This window comes from Buceros rhinoceros, unplaced genomic scaffold (genome assembly GCF_000710305.1).
Source record: "Buceros rhinoceros silvestris isolate BGI_N320 unplaced genomic scaffold, ASM71030v1 scaffold6382, whole genome shotgun sequence".
Classification (NCBI taxonomy): Eukaryota; Metazoa; Chordata; class Aves; order Bucerotiformes; family Bucerotidae; genus Buceros; species Buceros rhinoceros.
The window spans coordinates 114,538-133,954 of record NW_010399410.1 but is presented as its reverse complement, the minus strand read 5'-3'; the positions used below and the strand labels follow the sequence as shown (position 1 = coordinate 133,954).

The window sequence follows — 19,417 nt, the reverse complement described above, 5'->3', positions numbered from 1 at the left end:
GTCGGGGACAAATGCATTCATACCGTATTTCAGCAAAGGTGTTTGTGTCCCAAATATCTGCCATAAGCAGAGAGTGAATGCATTTAAAAGTGTGCTGAATATTATAAATAAAAGCAGGCAACAACCTCCTCCCCAGGGTGCTGGACTGGAGTTTGAGGTGTTGTAGTGGTAATGTGTGAAAAATCCTGGAGTGGAGCAGACTTTGAAAAATAGTGCTAGCTTTGGCATTTGCTCCAAATACTATTGGCAGAGGATCATTCAGAAAGGATGCTGTTAAGTGAAACTGGACCCTAATTCAGATCGTATTAAATGGAACACTTTTTACAAATTCTCAGCTAAAGAGGTTTCCAAAAAAAATTATTAAAACAACATTTTGCCACTATTAACAAACTAACCATTATAGCAGTGGCCTGAAAGTGAGGGAATAAAAATTTACAATTGGTAACAAAACTGTCTAGAATATGTTCTTCTCAGCCCAAAAGGAGAAATGCAAATACTGTGCATTTATAGTCAGCCCTCAGAAACTGGGAAAATGAACAGTGAAGGAGCTGTTTTCTTTCTGCTTTTTATAACTGGAAATATTTTCCTCCATTAAACACTTGGAGGCCAGTATTCTGTCTTTGTCTTGAGTATTTTGTCAAGCAACAGCTGTGGACCGCAGCAGGTTATTATCTGAGTGAGAACAACATGGCTTGATCCATGGCTTTTACGTTTGACAGTGTTCCTTTAACGCTCAGAACTACATGTCTGTCTGCAGTGTTCAAAGGTATTCTGTGTATATGCATCAAGTTAATGCATTTTTAAACTGAGGAGGATTCTCAGTGGGAATTCATAAAGGAAAGTGCTACAATTCTGCTTCTTTTGAGGGGGGAGGTTAAAATTCCCAGTGGGAGCAGTCTTAGGCCAATGCCTAGCTTCTCTGAAGGTCTCACCCGGTACTGGAAACACCCTTAAGCTGGTAACTTTACCTCTCCTTATTTTTGTTAAGTGTTAAGCACACAGAGCTAGTGGCCTCCACCTGGGTGAAGAAAGCTTTTCTATGACAGCAAGGGCTAGCTGTATTTTGTTCACTAGACGTAGCTAAGCCAGAGCTCCATGGCTATGGAGAAGATGACTGCGCTGCCTTTCCATTTCCGCTGTTGTTTATGAGACTTTCTGGTGTATTAGTTCAGTGGTGTTTTCCAGAAACGTGGAAGAGGGAGAGAAAGGGTGGGCAGGTAGTTTGAAAGCTGAGGTGAGTTTGGTGTATGTCTAGGTACATTGCTTAGCTTTTGTGTTTTTCAGTCCCCTCTCTGTAAAGTTAGGGGTAATACATCTCATAGGGCAAAGGCCGTGGCTATGGGGAAAATCTATTCAGGATGGTGAAGTGTTCACATTCTCACATGATGGAGGACAGGTACATGCCTCAAACAAACTGGAAATGATACCCATCCAAAGCAGTCTGAGCCAACTATTTGGTTAACCAAACAGACTCTCTCCACTTAGAAATACGATGCTGGACAAAAGATGAGAGAAAAAACAGGAGGAACTTGAGGAGGACACAGTCTTCCCGAGTTATCTCACAAAAGGCAGTGAAAGGCAACTGTTTCTTAGCTGAGACATCTCTGGCTCACGTGATTACGTGCTGTAATGCGATAGCCATTGGGAGGCCTTTGCTTGTAGCCCAGCGGCACGTGAGGCACTGTAGGCTTCTGAGGTGGTTAGTGCCACTTGCTTCATTACATTATCTTTGAGAAATTTCAGGGAACTTGGAAATAAACAAGTGCACAGTCTGTTGCTGTGCCTGGCAGGATTGGCCTGGAGTGGTGTGTTTCGAATGAGAAATTATTTCATGCATACGCAGGGATTGGTCTATGTGGCTTTAGACATTCTCCTTTCACAGATGGCGGTGCCAGTAGGAATTTATTTTATTGTTTCACAACTCTGGTAATCACTTGCTTTTGTGCCTTTGAAAGTATAAACATCCTGTTTCAGGGTTTTACTTGCCACAGTTGCATTACTCATACTCTGTTTCTTGCTTTGTTTGCCGGTAGAATACGTACACTAATGCAGACAAGCTCTTGGAGGCTGCAGAGCAGTTGGCTCAGACCGGGGAATGTGACCCTGAAGAGATCTATAAAGCAGCCCGACATCTGGAAGTACGGATTCAGGACTTTGTCCGGAGGGTGGAACAGAGAAAACTTCTCTTGGACATGTCAGTCTCCTTCCATACCCACACCAAAGAGGTAAGATGTGCATGAGGGAATTTTTCGGTGTATTGCAGAGTGCTGCAAGAGGATGACTCTGAAAACTCAGATGACATAGAAAAGGCATCTTCACCGCGCAGGGCTGATAGCCGGTTCAGTTGATGTACACGGCTAACTGTTGTAAAGATGAAATAAAATGTGAAGAAAACATGAATGATAAAGTACAGTAAAATATGAGGACAGCGTATCTCTGACATGTGAAGCGGTGTTTAACTCACGACTGGAATGTATCATTATAAAGCAAGAATTCTCCCGTGAGGGCGCGAGCTGATACTAACACATGAGGTACAAACACGCTAGCTGAGTGATACGTATCCTCAGAGGGATTCCGTTTGAATGTAACGTTAATTAATGTGGCCGTTATTATTAAGTATAACTGGGTGTCTAACGTAGCCATTATTATTGTTACTGGGCATCTTACATTGCTTAATGAGGCACACTTCACTTTTCAGAATTACGGTTAAAGAGCAAGAAGCCACATACTGATACAGTGAATCAGTGAGGACCTGAATAAATGCTGTTTAGTGTAATTGAAGAATATCCAGAGATAAGGCTGTCTTGCTAGAGATACAGTGGAAGGGACATCAAATGGGAGGCCACTGGGGATGTAATTAAAGCATACTTCACATTTTTCCACAGACCAAAGGCCGTTCAGTGATGAGTGACTTCTAAAGATAGGGTTTCTGCCGAGAGAGATAGAATTAGTCAGAATGGCTGTTTTCATGCTCTGCAGCTTCTGTTTGCAGAAGCACACTTGATCAGAGAGATGCTCTTAGAATCTGAAAGCTTGGTCTGTGTTGATTTATATGTTACAAACCGGTCGTGTATAGCAGGCTTCAGCATGTGGGGAGCCTCCTTAAATAGAAGGTGGATGCACACGTTCATATACTTATATGTGAATGTAGATATATATGTGGCAGATGGAGTTACAGTGTGTCCATTATAGCTGTTGATTGATAGATGAAGGTTTTCCTTTTACATGCTACTTATGCAGTGTACTAAAATCTAGTTACTTTAAGCTTGTGAATAGTACTATTGTTTCCAGAGTAGCTCAAACGCTTGCAGCTATGCTGGTTTGCCACGGGGGAAACCAAATTGATTATTTCCTCAGTCAAAATTATTTCATAAGAGTTTCCTACTGTGATTAACCTCGCTTCACCTATGCAGGTGATGACTAGGAACACAAAGATCGGCATGGCTCCAGGAAGTTATCGATATAATATGTTTTCTATCACCTAAATTTCTTCTGCTGGTTACTGGTACTGCGCAGGCTAATTTGGGACTGGGAACGAGAGCTTCCCTGCGTGAAGGGGTTTGGGTTTCAGTGCACTATACTCACTCCTACTCTTCTTCAACAAGAAGGGAATTTGCCTGCTCCACTGACCTGGTTTCAGTGAGCCCTGTTTCAGTGTATAGAAATGCAGATATATAACAATGCACATTTTTTGAAGCTGTTAAAAACCCAGTCTTTTGTGACAGCACCATTGCTGTTTACTAGATATTGAGAGTAAATCCTAAATCTCTACCTCATCAACATTTACCCCTGGGACAGCTTGGTACTGTGATGACTCTTTGAAAAGCTCAGTAAGTAATTGCTGTCAGTTTTAGGGCAATCCAGTGCAAACAGGCACTGGGGGCCTCTCGCTCCAAAGGGACAATCGAGGAAGCTGTAGCATAAACCAGCAAATTCAGGGTGGATTCAGGAATGCACATTCATCAGAATTGGTGACAGCCGTTGTGTTGGGTGCAAAGAGGCAGCTAAAGTTATTGCAGTCTCCAGCAGTTCCCCAGTGCTGGAGGATGCACAGTAGCTCTGTGAGAGAAGGGATGTATTCTCTTACTTATCCCTGTGCTAATTCACTCCTCTGGGGACCAAACACTCTGATTTTTTGCACGAATTTCATTGTATGTCACTACCTGTCACCTTTGGTGACACGTTTCTGCACTGGTGAGAATCTCACAACCCAATACCTCATTTTTTGGCCGAAAATAATAAGTGAGGCAGTTGCTGCAGTTTTTGTATTTGCCTGCCAGCCTTGGGGATCCCCACAGACACAGTGAAGTAACCAAAGGCTGATGGGAAGAACTGGTGCAAAGGGCACAGCATTACAACAAGAGATCCTTGGCACTTGCTGGGATCTGTATTTGCCTTTTTGTGCTATAAACAGATCGGGTCAAGTAGGAATGGCACATTGCTCGGCCTTGCTTGGCCCTCGGTGTATAATTTAAAATGATGAGTTAACCAATGTAACTGTCATTCTTTAACATGAATATGAACCAGATAGATAGCTGGATTCCTCAAAGATGAAGAAACACAGATGTCCTTCCTTTGCCACTGTGCCTGTGGTAGTATTGTGTCCTTTCTCTGTTTCATACCAACTGATCTCAGTTGGTTCCTCTCCATGCTCTGCCTGGGAAACTTGCTCAGCCCTGGTGAGACCTTGCAGCCATCAGAGCTGGGCTGGACCAAGTGTAAGTTCTTGCTCTAGCCATTTGCTTTCAGTCCCAAACCACAAAGATAACATTAGATTCCCATTTCAAAGTCAAGATTTATCAAGCAATATTGAGTCAGTAGCAGTTTTAATTGAGTTAAGGAGTTTGGAGTTAGATTTAAATTATAGCAGATGGCAAAAAATCCTTTTGCTGCAGCAGTAAAATGCAGGAGATGTGAGAGACGTTGCTGCTGTTTTACCAGGAGGCATTCCAGCTACTGTGCTGACACATACCTCCCTGTTAAGCTTGCCCCTCCTATTGCCATGCTGTGCCCAGTGCTGGACTCTACTGTTACCTGGGAGTGACTGGGGACAAGGAGAAAGCGGTTTGGCTGCCGTGTTGATGCGTCTAACACCTCACATATTTTGCATTATTCTAGGAGGCATTATTAGTTACTTACCATCATTATTCATTTCATCCTTTGTAGTCCTTAAAACCATTTCTTGAACTATTAACAACTGTTTCCCTTATGTCCTTGGAAATGAATAAACAGTTCCCATCATGTTTTCTTGGCAATAATGCAGGAAACCATGGCCTGGATGTATTTTTCATCCAAGTTTCCCAAATTTTCATTGTTTCTTGATATATTAATCTACTGAGACAGGACTGGTGAGAGGGAGAAGTAGAAGAAATTGGTCTTACTGACATGGTTTTTAAGTAAATATTCTAAATATCTTCCTTCAATGAACATGTAGCTTCTGACAGTCTTCCTAGCACAGATTAACTGTGTTTCTGATACGATAATTCCCAGGTGTGTATGAGTGCAGTGACTGTGAACTTCTCACTGCTTCATTTGTACCACCTCCATGTGTGACTACTCAGATTCCCAGCACCTGAGAAACTTTTAACAGCTCCCTTTTTTAAAAAGTGACCTTGTCAAATAAAATGTTTCCTTATGTCATCTGCCTTGCTAGAATTTCTTCAGGACAATATATAGTGTTGAGTTAGGGAGTCATTTAAATCCAGATATCCCATGAGCAATGAAAGTTAAGAGTGGATTTTTTATACTACAGTAGGCTCGAATCCCTGTTCATTTCATGTGAAAGCATTGTAAGAGGATTCCTTCTGCTAAACACTGACTTACTCAGTTGAAGAAATATGAAAAAGACTGTCAGTTAAGCAAAAGAATAATTTCAGAATTTTTTTTTAAGTGGCCTTACTTAACCACACATGCAGTAGGCTGAAATTGGGACTGTATGGTATGGTAAAAGCATTTTAGAGGCATAAATTTAGAACCATCCGCTAAGTAATTGTCATAACTTGTGAGTGATGTAGTTGTCCTATTGCCGTGCCTATAAAGAGATGTTGTGTGTCCCCCTGTCCTACGTATTCACTATGTTCTCTTAGTTCACAGTCAGTATTTTCATACCCTTTTAGGCCAAGACATTCCTGATGGTGTGAGCAGAAAGCCCAGTATCTGGGAAATCAAATCCAATTATCTGCATGGCAGGGTGAAGCTCTAAATTACTATCAGAGGGATAAATGTGTTCAGCAGACTCTTACATGAATCGTTTCTCTCAGGATTAAGTGTGTTAAGTGAAGCCAGGTTTACTCCAGATCTGAATCAGTTATTGCCAGGATTGTCAGATCTTGCAGTTTTATCACTGATCTCACTGTAGTTGATGCTTTTCTGTGAGCTCTCAGATGCTAGGATCAAATGATGATACAGAATTTGTGGCTGTCACTTTATCTTGTTTAAGAAAGAATAGTTTTTGAACCTCCTGGAGAAGAGGTTGCAGATATCACACCCTGGAGACTCAAAATCTTCAAGGCAAATAGTAAAAACATCTTGTAATTCACTGTCCAAATCTTAATATTTTACATTGGTCTCACAGCTTTATACTTACAGTTCTGACCTTTACAACTTGAAGTATAAAAATGTAGACACAAAAGAGCACTGTCACCATTTCCATATCGTAAAAAACCCTTTTAAAATCCTCTTGCATAATTAAATGATAACTTAACATCTTGTAAATGTCTTTACTTTCCATACAGATTTTATTCTCTGTTTAGCAATCATAGTTTTGCTTTGCCTGGCTTAAAGTGGCAGGAAATACTGTACCAGCAGCTGCTGATACATCTTCAGTGCTGGGGGTTCAAACAACACTGTAGAAAAGCCTGAGAATTTCTTCCGTAAGCATTGATGTGAGGCTGCACGTAGATAGCTCTGTGTGATATCTACATGCAAATAAATTCACTGGCTTCATTGGTGGTATTTAAGAGCAAGTGTATGTACCTCAGCATATTTTCTATATAACTGAAGTGAAGGTTTGCTGTGTTACTTGTTGTATTGGCTGACAATACAGTTGCTAATTTAAGAACAAGAAGGAACTACGCTAAATTTTGATCCATGTATATAGTATATGGGTCTTACCTGAACGAGAAAGCAGTTCTGCAATTGCTTCATAGCTCTTTAGGGCATGAAAATTCCGTTTTACCACCTCCAGGCTTTTCATTTCTCAGTGGGTTTCAGATTACTGCTTTCATGGTGCACTGAGTCCAGCAACACAGCAGCAAAAAGCAGGAGAGGCAGTAGTGTGGTTTCAGATCACCTAAACTGTGCTTTTTTGGCCCTTGGTAGGTCAGAGGAGCAGTAGGACAAGGTGCTCAGTGCTTGCAATTTCATATGAAGCCTGCCAGGTCTACCTGGCCCACAGAATGGAGGAATAATTATTCTCAGGAAATATTTAAAGTTGAGAAAAATTAACTGCCAAACTCTTAACAGGTTCTTACTGAACATGTACAAACTGGAACTTGGAAGAGGACTCCTAAGTGACCAAATCTGGGCAAATTTTCACAGGAGTGACATAATGTGTATTCTTGACATCAAGGCTAAACCCTTCAAAATTTTAAACCCATGCTTCAAAGTGTGGAGGGTCTGGAGCATTTCAAGGGCACAGAAATAAGACTCCTTTTCTAACACAGGCAAAGTAACTTTTCCTTTTTTCTTTTTCTGCTTTTTCCTCTTCCTCTCATTCTGGACTTTTCACCTCAAAATTCATCAAGTTCAGCCTTAGGGAGATACCTGTCATGGAAAGTTTCACTCTGAACAGCTTGTCTGATAAGGCCATGAGAAACTGAGAGCAAAGTCCAGGACCATTAAGTGTCAGACAACTTCCCTATAGACCTAAATTATTTGCGGTCAACAGGTCACCTTGGTCACCCCATAGATCTCAGTGGGGTTATTCAAGTGAGTAATGGGAGTGGGTTTATCCTGTCAGTTAGGAACAGTAACAGTAACAGTGGTCTGTTGCAGGCACCGCTAACTTAATTTCACTTGATAGCCAAGAGTTGTGAAATTAAATTCTCTCTGCTTCAGCTGGACATAGTGATTAGGAGATTATTTCAGTATAGGTCACTGATTTTGACAGGGCTTGGCCCTCATGTTGTGGCAGAGTTGCTGGGAAGCATGGAGCAGAAAGCTCACGGGGCTAAGGTTGGCCACTGTTGACAATCTTCAAAAGAGTGGACAGAATGTTTCAAAGTTAATCGTAGAGCAAACATGGCAGTAGGTCTGGGATGTATTGTGTAATCCTGTCGTTCAGTGTAAATTGACCCAAGATTCAAAGTTAATGTTACTGAACTCAATGATTAGTTGTATGACTGTAACTGTTAACATTGACGTTTCAGAGCCATAGCCCATTAGATAACAGGGATGTGTGATGAAGGGGATAAGCAGTTTAGCAATTCCACTTGCTGGCAACTTCTCCAAGTCCTGAAAAGGTCTTGCTCTCTGACTTTTTGTCAACCACAAAGTGGTTGTCTTACATGCTTACACACTACTCCTGTCCTGGAGAGTGCTTTTGTTCCTTTTCTTGCATTATGGCCAGATTTAAAAAACCATTAAAACACTGAAATTACCCAAACTGGCTCTCTGCACATAAAATAATTTGCTGATGGGCCATTTCACTTCCCAGCACTTTCCAGGGTTAGAATGAACATGTGCCTTGTTCAAAACCTAGGAATTTTGTTCCTTCAATGGAATAATTACATACAAAGTGGCATATAAAAGAGGACTTGGAAGTATCTGCCACTCCTCTCACTGCAGCACTGTGAAACATCAAACCTAAATTTATGCCTCTTACAAGTATGAACGTTGTTTTCGCTTGGAGCTGAATCAGTGTAGTTTGGTGGGGGAGTATGATAAGCAGAAAAATCAGAAGGCAAGGGGATGAAACAAGCAAATGCTTTTATAAGGGATTAAGTAAATGCTGATTTTTTTTTTTTAAAGAAGTCCTCAGTTCCTAAACATTATGATATTCCCATCAAAGGTGGATTTGCAAGCAGAGAGCAGAGTATGAGGGAGAACTGCCAGAGCTGCAGATACAGGTGACATATGCAGTCCTTTGCCTGGGTGGCACATGCCCTGGAGAAGACAGATACTTCGCCAACTTACTGTTACCACTCTACTAACTGGAACTGTTAATTCCAGTTAGAGTAGAGAGGGCTCTAGTCCTCCAGGACTCCCATTCTTGGCAGGCCCCGGCCGCCCCGTGCTCGGGTCTGTGATGTCCGGAGGTAGAGCAGCGACTCTTTCACGGGCACCCCCTTGTCGTGGGGATGGAGCTTGCGTGCCCTTGTGAGGTTGAGAGCTGTGCTGGTGGTGGCATGTGCCTCCGGTGGGGTCTCCCAAGCCAGACAGGTCTCAACTGAAGGGTCAGACAAAGTGTGTCCACGGGCAGGATGGGCTCACTAGCCTTCGGGCAGCCATCCTAGGAGAAGGACAACTCTGACTCCAAACCCGGGCAGATGGAGCTCGTTTAACCCTGTAAGGCATCCATCATCTAAGAGGATACTCTAACCAAACCTACAACCCGAGGACTTTGCTGTCACCGTCCAAGCTCGCTAGGCCCTGGCAGATGAACCTCAGGTGTAAAGGGTGGAGCCAGTTCCGCGCACGCTGCACCTCACCTAAAAAACCCACCGCGCTGGCCCGAAGGGTGCACTCATCGCTTGCAGTGAGCGTGGGAAAAGCCCTTCCCAGATCTTCGTTCACGAAGCCAAGCCATGATGATGATGAGAGAGGGCTCTGCTGGTGTAACAAGTCAGCCGTTTAAAAGTTCACTCTGGGTTATCAGCAATCACTTGCCATGAAGCAGCAAAATAAGAGCAAATCACTCTCCAGCTCTAGGACGTAAACTGTGGCTTTGACCAAAATGCAAACATTCACCAGTCATTCACATTGGTGGTTTCTCTGCAAGGTTAAATCTTATCTGTAAAGCTACCAAAGATCTGGGACTGAGGAACCAGGACAGCTGGGGTGGTGTGGGGTGCCTCTCCTTCCTGTCCATTTGCTGTCTGGAAAGAAGGTTTTTTCATAAAGGATTAGGAAGCTGGGAATGAAGAGAAGTGGTATCTTGGCAGCACATCCCGCTCTTAGGCTGGGGAGTTTGAAGCACAGCCAGACCACTAGTGAATGAAATTCTGCCATCTGTGATGGCAAAAAATTGTGAGACAGAACCAAGGTAATCAGAATTAAATGCTTGTAAATGCAGCCACATAAACCAACGTCAGGAAGTTGAACCTGCAGCAGAGCAAGGGCAGGCACATGGGAGAGAAATTCTTTCCATTGTTCTGCCGTGTGCCAGCCGAAGGATTCCTGTAGACTGCATTGAAGTTCAGACTTCGCAATCCTCATTTTCCAGGCCATTCACCAGCATTTTGACTGACTGCTTGGTTTCGCTCAAATACCATCATCGGCTTTTGAGGGCCCTTGCATGTCTTTTGTGTATTATGGAGGCGGGTCTCCAGCCTGTGTGCCTCGCTCTCATGATAACAGTAGTCCATGCTGCAGCTAGAAGGATGTCTTGTGAACACCTTTAAATAGGATGTGACAACTGTCATGAAGTACCCTTTTATTAGTCATACTACAGCCCATTTCCCCTGTTTCCTGAAGCTGAGGAAGATGAGCTTCTCCCCATTCCAGTGTGGGGGCTTGCAGCTTTTGCTGCTGTGTACAGAGACAACAGTTCTAGTTGATGGATCCAGTAAGACTACTTAGCGAAAGGTCCCACAGTTTGTTTAATCCTTAGCAAGTGTCAGAATGATTCAGAATTGTCACAAGTGATTTATTTCTGAGATTCCTAGAACGTAGTGCACAACTTTGCACAAAAGGCTCAAGGCGCCAGATCAGAGTAAGACTGCAAGTGATATGGCCAGTCACCAGAAAAAGCGCAGAGGGAAGAGGTAGTGAAGCTCCCATTTGAGGAGTAATGAAGCTTTTAGAACCAGTGAACAATTTAGAGGAAAATGTAATGGTACCTGCATTTAAGAAAATTGCTGAATTTATGGTGTATATTTCACAGCTACGGAAAGCTCCTCCTGCACCAAATTGTGCTGTATTACACCGGTGTAAATCTGAGTAGATGTTTGGATGTAGGAAGAACATTTCCAAGCCTATTATCAGCATGATCAAGTGCAGAATTTTACTTGCTTAGTACAATTACTTTCCAGAGCGTATACTCTGGAAAGTACAATTACTGCAGCTAATTACCTCCAGATTCACAATTACAAATAACTTATATTAAAATTACACTAGAAGAGGAACGTGTTTTTGCAATTCACGATGGTAGCAGGAGCAGCACAGAACCCATACAGCTGATTCTTCAGTTACAAGCCAGCTTCTTCTCCTAGAGCGAGTAGTCACTGAATTACATATACATGACCTTGGGCTGGGGATCTACATGCTCCCTGGTGAGCCCCTTGAGAGGGGATTATTTTGTGCCATATCAGTCAGGTCCGTGCAGGGCTTGGAAAAAGCATCAGATGTTTAGGCATTGCAAATCCTTTTGCCATAGGCAAGGTTACTAATTAAAAAGCATCAGCATGCAGAAGCACCAGATGCAGCCCAACCGAGGATGAATGTCAAGAAATTGGCGAGGAGAAGGGAAAAAGTGAGAAAGAGGTTAGGAAGAGATCAGACTGGTTTTTAGACAGAATGTTCCCTTTCTTTCCACCCGTCATTTCTTCCCAACCAGTTTGGTGGTATCTGACACCGTTACTTCTTGCAGCAGGGTGTCTCGTCAGCTGTATCGTACCGTGGAAGTCACATATTGTGGCATTTCATATGCAGTGTCTGGTCATATCCCATCTTGTCACGTTTTATTAGGTGTGCTGGCACATGTGCAACACTTTGCTGGTGGCATGTGAACACGTTACAGCTCATCATTATGTACGGTGTGTTCTACGTTTCTCTTGACATTTCCATGAGACTTTAAACATGACTTTAGAAAATACTGAAATATGGTTCCGGTTTATAACAACCATCAGTTCTTGCAACTGAAGTGGCACTGGATGCATGCTAAGTGTTACTAAACATCAGCTGATGAAGGTTAATTGTGCTGGAAAGCTTTTTATCCCCACCATGATGGTGTGGGAAAATCAAGGTAGAAAAGGCAATTTCCTAAAGGCTGCTCGGTGAAGGCAGATGCACAAGAGCACTTGAACAGGTGGTTAAACATAAGCACATGCTGAAGTCCTGCCACAAAAAACCCAGACACCTGAACTTGGTGTCTATGGGACTATCTAATGAACATTATGAAAAAGCTGGATGTTACTCTCAGAATAGGTTTACCTAAGCCTGGCATAGTAGCAGAGGAAAATAGGGTTATGGACATCTCTCTCTGGAGCAATTCTGTTTGGGTGTGTTTGGGTTTTTTTCTCAACCTGCTCTTGGTTCTCTGCACACTTACGTTCCAAGACTTGGAGTTGAAGCAGTGCAAATCAGGTAGGAAAAGAGGGTCCCCATATTTCACTGCATTCTGCTCTAGCCTTCATTGCTGTGATGGATGTTCACTTTACTGAGGGGGCCTGAGCGGCTTTTTGGGGCCTGCTCTGCAACATGTGGCACTTCTGACACAGTAAAGGGTAGAGCATGTTCTCTGGAAAGTTGCCTGTTGCCATTAACATCCTTGTTTTGAACAACCAGCAAAAAAGTTGTACAATGGTAGCTCTCCTGGGCTGAACTGAATGGTTCTTTGCTTTCCACTGGTCTCATTACTCAGGGGTTTTAAATGGGTTTTGAGGGGATTAAAACTCATCTCTGGCATTTGCAAATAGCAGTGTGTAAACACTGGGTGTTTAATAGTTATTGCAAACACACAGGCAAGATTTTCTTAGCGATCTCTTTGGATTTTATTTAAAGTGGTCCCTTGTTCTAAGTCAGAAGCATTAATTTCTAGGTAACAGGCACAGATGTCCTTCAAACCTCCGGCAAGTGGTCTCATTAGGTACTTAAGTAACATAAAGGGTGTTGCATCAGATGAAGTATTTGTGAATAAAGAGCTGTATTGTCTCTTGAATGGAGGGAAACTGCCTGTTTTATGTCCTAGAAAGATGCAGAAGTTGTTACAATGCCTGAGAGGTGCCAGATGCTCCCCAAAAGAAACAGGGGGAGGTGTCATTCTTCTTTTCCACTGTTCTAGTAATCAGAAGAGAATTGGTTTTCCTGTTTAAAGCCGTGGTTACCTTGATAAATAAAGCCTTAATTCTGGAGCCTCTATGGACCTTCAGTGTGAACATTTCAGGGCTGGGGATTTGCCTTAGACTTCTGTGCAGCTGACAACTATTAACTTTTTTACATGTAGTTTGCATGAGTAATATTTGCGGCTGGATTGCTCTGATCAGTTTAATTCACTACTAATGCATTAGTATTTCCGTATGCAGTTAATCACACCAAAGCATAGACCCATTCCAAATTATTTTTGCATTATTTCTTCATTGTTTTCCAGTATTCTGTATCTTTGGTTTCGTACCTGTTAAGTAATAAAATGCAGAGATTAACTCCTCTTTTGGATATGTGCATCACTGACAAGCTTAGGAAAAGCCACCGCAGCTGGATGTGGAAATACTGTGTTAGTGTTTGAAATGTCTGCATGCTTCTAGGTATGTCCCCTGCACAGGTTCAAGCGAGAGAGTAGCAGTGGGTTGGAGCATGTGTGTGAATGGGGCGGGTGCTGGCAAATTTTGTTGTGCTCAGAAGAAAAGAAGGAAGTCCATTTCTGCAAATAGACATAGAAGTTGTTCTGTGTAGTATGTCCAATTTCAATGGAAATTTGAAGCAGTTCACTCAGTCTAAGCTACCCAGTTCTTTAAAGTATGTCACAGCATGAAACAGGAAATGCATGAGGTGTCTGGCAATTTGGGGTTTTAATAGTTCACATTTTTTCAAATCAGTTGCATTGGAATTAAACATCAAGCCCTAATAGTGCCTGAATTTCCTGTGCTGTGACCAAGAGGGTGTGATTTCTATTTTTCTTCGTACTCGGGTGTTGCAGTGACTTCTTTTCACGGCCATGGCATTCACGAGTGGGGCTTGGTAGTAATTTATTTCAGGTGCTGTTAGTTGTGGCACGTAATGTAGGAGGTTTTTGAGGCAGATTCCCTTTGTAAATTGTTCCTGAAAGATCTTCCTAATCTTATTAATATTGAGTGATTCTTTGTATTAGGATTTCCCAGGGATTGGTGGAATCTGAAGGATTAAAGGTCTCTGAGTCAAGGATGACCTAGATTCTGATAGATTTTATTATGCAAATCCTTACAATCAGAGGTCATTAATGGAACCATCTGAAGCTAATATGAGTTAATATATTTGAGTGCTCTCTGAAATTACGGAGTGTCTCGGTTCCAGGTGGATACAGTATGGTTTGTGTTTAAGTAAGTCAAAACTCCTTTGATTTAGAAGCGTACTCCAGAGTGACTTAGGATCTTAAACATCCAAATCCTTTTGGCTGCTGCTGTAAGTTGGGTTCTGGAAACACTTTTGAAAACAAAGTTTTCATCTGAAGTCGCAGTGGGGGATTGGAAACTTTCTCCTCTGCCCTTTCTAACATGATAATTTCAAGAAAAGAGCAGATTCCTAGCAAGGAAGCAAGTTCTCAATTTCACTTTCATTTTCAGAAAGGAAATTCCCTGAGCTTTTCTTATTATTTTAAGTGAAAAAGTGAAATATGACGAAGAAATTAAAAAACTACTGGCTTTCCCAGCTCAAGACAGAAGGGTGATGTATACTCTTGGCCATTTTTCTCTTCTATATTTACCAAGTGCTCTGTTACTTGAAGATCTGATAAGGAGAGAAAGTAATATTCCTGAACAGCCTGTTCCTTGGCTGTTACAGTCCAGCTGTCCCTACTGTTTGAGTGGGTTCAGGGATGGGCTCAAAACAGGAACACTTTGAATGTTACTCATATATAAAGTCATTAATATATTTTCCTTTATAGTCGCTTCTCGAGGGTCAGCAGGTAGACCTCGGGCCGCAAATGAAAAAGCTTTCTGTTTGGTTCTTAGAATTTTTCTCTTTCATTTATTTCACAAGCCTGAATGCTTAATTATATTTGTTTCTTTTATTAATACTTGGCTTTTTGTATCATGTTTTTCTCCTGAAAATGTGAAAATATGTAAATAATCTGAGCAAAGACATTCCATTTTAGGCCAGTAATAGGGTAGGCCATTACGATTATGCTATTTATAAATAAACAGAGGCATTTACCCAAAATATTCAGAACTGACTCTGAAAATCTGACTGAAGAGCCTTCAAATTAAGTGTATGTATGTTTTCAAACTTGTTTCTGTCAGTCTGTCAAACAAGGAGCCAGTAGCAGAGGTGGGGACAGAGCACAGGGAGCTGGGCTCTCTCTTTCTGGATATCATGAGCAGTGCTGGGGAAGGTTCTGATGTGGATTATTTTGGTTTAGATCAGGGTGATAACCTGGAAGTCAGCAGAGTGTGCATAGAGTCACATTTGATGACTGGATTTAGGTTTGGACCCTAACCATGAGAAGCGTTGCCAGCTGGCGCTTAAGATGTCCCTCTCCTCCTCTCATTTGATGTGGACCTGCAGCATCATAGAATCATCTGGTTGGAAGAGACCTCAAAGATCATCGAGTCCAACCGTTCACCCTGCACTGCCAGGGTCCCTACACCATGTTCATCAGCACCACATCCACACGGCTTTTGAACACCCCCAGGGATGGGGACTTCACCACCTCCCTGGGCAGCCTGTTCCAATGCTTAATGAGCCTCCGGGTAAAGAAATTTTTCCTGATATCCAACCTAAATTTCCCCTGGCGTAACTTGAGGCCATAAATTCATCATCTCAGAAGAAATCCTGTAGGATGGGGATCCAGTGCACCTGCTTTTGAACAGGATCGTTTTTACCAGCTCTTTTGCCACCCCCACACAACGTCTGTCATCTGCTTCATGTATACCTCTAGATCCCTTTGAGACAGACTGCTTTGCATCTCCCTGGAATGGCAGACAGGAGTGCAGCCCCGCCGCCAGCACCGCACACCTGCTTTTGAACAGGATCGTTTTTACCAGCTCTTTTGCCACCCCCACACAACGTCTGTCATCTGCTTCATGTATACCTCTAGATCCCTTTGAGACAGACTGCTTTGCATCTCCCTGGAATGGCAGACAGGAGTGCAGCCCCGCTGCCGCCAGCACCGCGTGTCCTTCAGCAATTTCCAGCGCACTGCTGCGGCATGTTTCCCACTCCTGCACTCCTCTGCTACCTTGCAGAGGATACCAGCAGAACGTGGGTTAATGGGGCAGCTATGGCACGGAACACAGTCTCTCTGGGGAGTCTTTAGGGTTTGCTGGCAGTCTGCCAGCTCGGTTGGTGCGATTTTACGCTCACTTTTCCGAGCAAGCTTAAAGGGGAAACCTCCATTCGCTTTAAGCCTTTACAGCCAACGAGAGGCTGCTGGGGCTTGCCTGCCGCTGTCCAGATCCCTGAGGAACAGCTGGCTGGAAAGTCTCATCTAAGCACTTACTCAGATGATTTGTTGTCGTTGAATTGAAGTTGGTTGTCAAGACTATTTACAGTTAATGGAGCTGCACGGGACTGATTGGTGATACTGCTGTCTCCTGTGTTTGGATTTTCCCAAAGTTAAAAAAGAGTCTGAGGTGCATTTTGAGGAGGGGGGGTAAATGGCAGAAATGCACAAAAAGCCCAAACCAAAAAAAAAAAAAAAAAAAAAAAAAAAAAAAAAAAAACAAAACAAACCAACAAACCCCCCACAAAACCTTCTGCCTGGGAAGGTAGAAGGCATAGCTGAGCAGGCATAGCTAGACTAGAGCCAGCACCGTGCTTATGCACAGAAGAGTTTAGGTCTGTTCTGCAACAGGCTTCAGCTGCATGTGAAGATACTGGCAGCTGATAGCACACAGCTCCTGAAAGGGTTCGTTATCGCAGCTGTAGGGCATTGTCATTTGTTACACGTGTGGAGAGTTAATCAGGATAACATCGTTAGCTATTGACCTACAATACACTGAAATGCAAATCAATTTGGGGAAGTATTACCTGATGCTGTATTTATTTAACTTTGTTGCTTAAAATGGAATTGCATCGACAAGAATCACTAAGCAATGTATCTTTTTGTTTTTAGAAACTTTAGGGCAGTTTTCCTGTGAAGCATGCATTCCTAGTGAATGCACTGATCTGGAATTAGAGAGCAAAAGGGTTAAATCTCCATCCCTCTCTGATTTATATTTCCCTCCCCTCCTTCCCAGCTGTGGACGTGGATGGAAGATCTGCAGAAGGAGCTCTTAGAGGATGTCTGTGCTGACTCTGTGGATGCGGTTCAGGAGCTTATCAAGCAGTTTCAGCAGCAACAAACAGCCACCTTGGATGCTACCCTCAATGTTATTAAAGAAGGGGAAGATCTAATCCAACAGCTCAGGTAAGCACCCACCTGGAGGACAGGCATTGAGAACTCTGATGTATGCTGTGCACGAACAGGGAACTGTAAGTTAGGATTAAGTTCATTAATTCTTTGCTTATTTGTGGTTCTTCAAATTCTTTGAGTATTTTATTGAAATTGCAAGGAATGGTTTGTGTGGACTGATTAAAGCAGCCTGTGGATCAGCACAGGTTCCTGTTTGACAGAGATTATTTCTGGGCACCGTGAAGTGAATTGAAACAAATGTGTTTCAGGTGAATATTTTTAGTTGATATTTATAGCAGATTGTTAAACAATTGTGAGCTGTGGCCTTGTGATAATTCACTGGTTACTCCTGATGTGGTGAAGTGTTTTCCTCTTAATAAAATATACATGTGTCTAACAATCTTCACTCTTGCATTTTATGTGCAGCACCTTTCTGTTTATTTTTCTCCATGTGCGGTTTATTCATACTGTCAAAGAGGGTCTTACACTGCCAGCTCTACTTGTAGTATGAATTAAAACAGCTCACTTTACCTGATGTAAAATACTTGAAGAGACTGACTCCAGGAAGTTGGGGGCTTTTTGCTTTCTCAGTCTCTAAGCGTAGCAGGGTGAATGTTTGCAGACTAAGCTTACACAAAACTTGTAGTTGTGAGATCTCTCTCATCTGTTGTTATTTGCAGTGGTTTTCTGTGGCTTTGACTTTGTTCACAACAGTGGAGTTTTCCTACCTTTTAGTGATGTTACTGATGTCCAAGACATCACTTATTCTTTAAATCTCTGTGATGTTACAGATTATCGTTGTCTACATGTACATAGTGCGTATGTTCTGTATATATTTATAATATGCAAATCTGCCAGGTCTTATGCATTTCACCAGAGACTGTCCTAGAGAGGTATGTCATTCTCCTCATCCCTGAGCTTTTCTAACGTGATGCCTTTGGTTCTCACATGAGAAGTGTAGGAAACTGTGAGCCATGACAGGAGAAGCCTAAGGTGCTCTAGAGCAGAGTAGATCATGAAGGGCCCTGTTAGAGCTCTGCCTTAAGAGCCCTCCTGGATTCCCTGAGTCTTCTACTAGAGCCACATGCTGATCATTCCTCTATACTTCTTTGCTATGACCCCAGCCAGATGCAGAGTCTTCTCTGCTGGGTCAGAAAAAAGAATGAGGGATTTGAAAGGGCTTTTGTAGGTTTTGGTTGTCATTCAGCCCTGGGCCACCAAGCAGGAGAGCCTGTGTAAAGTCCTGGTCTTGCTCTGTGTGGCTTACCCGCATCACAGGGTGAGAGCAAGGGACCCGAGCTGTGTATTGCTTGCTGAGATCAGAGTTGGAAAGGAGGGATCAGAAGGAGACAGAGCTAGGCTCCATGCATTCATCTTGGCTGATAAGTAGGAAGGAAGCATGCTGCATTTGCTAAGCAAGCTGCGAGAAGGAGGGGTCTCAGATAAGAATGTATGCAGGGCCAGCCATCACAGGTCACTCAAAGGTCTGCGTGGTAATTTTCCTTATTGCAATAAAACTTATTGCAAAGTTTAGGGTATTTCTATGAGATCGCAAACATGGCACTGGAATTCTGGAGTAAAGGTTTTTTGTGGTTCATCCCACCTATCAGCATAACATCAGTTCAGCGTGAACACCCACGGAGCCTGAAAGGGACCCTGTATAAGCCCATCAGGAGGAGTGGCTTGTGGAGGTGCAGAAAGTGTTGCTGTTGAAGGAGTCCTGGTGCTGGCTGTGGGATTGGTGTAAAGGCTTTTTGCCTGCACCTGCATCAGAAGGAAAGTGGCACGTGGAGTTGGAGAGTGGTTGGGGCAATATTTGAAGCTGAGAAGTCAGTGGAGCATCAGTATGAACAGTAGTTATTGGAGAAAGGCTGGTGTGGTGGCTGCAAGGTCATGCAGGGGAAGAGGTGAACTGGGAGATGGCATGTGGGATGTAAGCTTTTTCTGATGTAAACTTAATCAATTCTTGGTTTCAGGCTTTGAACAGTAAGGGTGGCTTCAGGTTTGAGATTC

At 42.8% G+C, this 19,417-nt stretch overlaps 1 protein-coding gene across 1 annotated transcript in view; it reads left to right on the top strand.

Annotated features, from left to right (window-relative positions):
* Window positions 1-2,033: 2,033 nt before the first annotated feature.
* Window positions 2,034-19,417, top strand: part of LOC104489303 (kalirin) — a gene marked incomplete at both ends in the record, with an annotated part of 114,549 nt that continues 97,165 nt past the window's right edge. Inside the window, 2 exons of the mRNA XM_010131449.1 lie at window positions 2,034-2,225; window positions 17,250-17,419. Of these exons, the coding sequence (XP_010129751.1) occupies window positions 2,034-2,225; window positions 17,250-17,419 (362 nt within the window). The remainder of the gene's footprint in view (window positions 2,226-17,249; window positions 17,420-19,417) is intronic.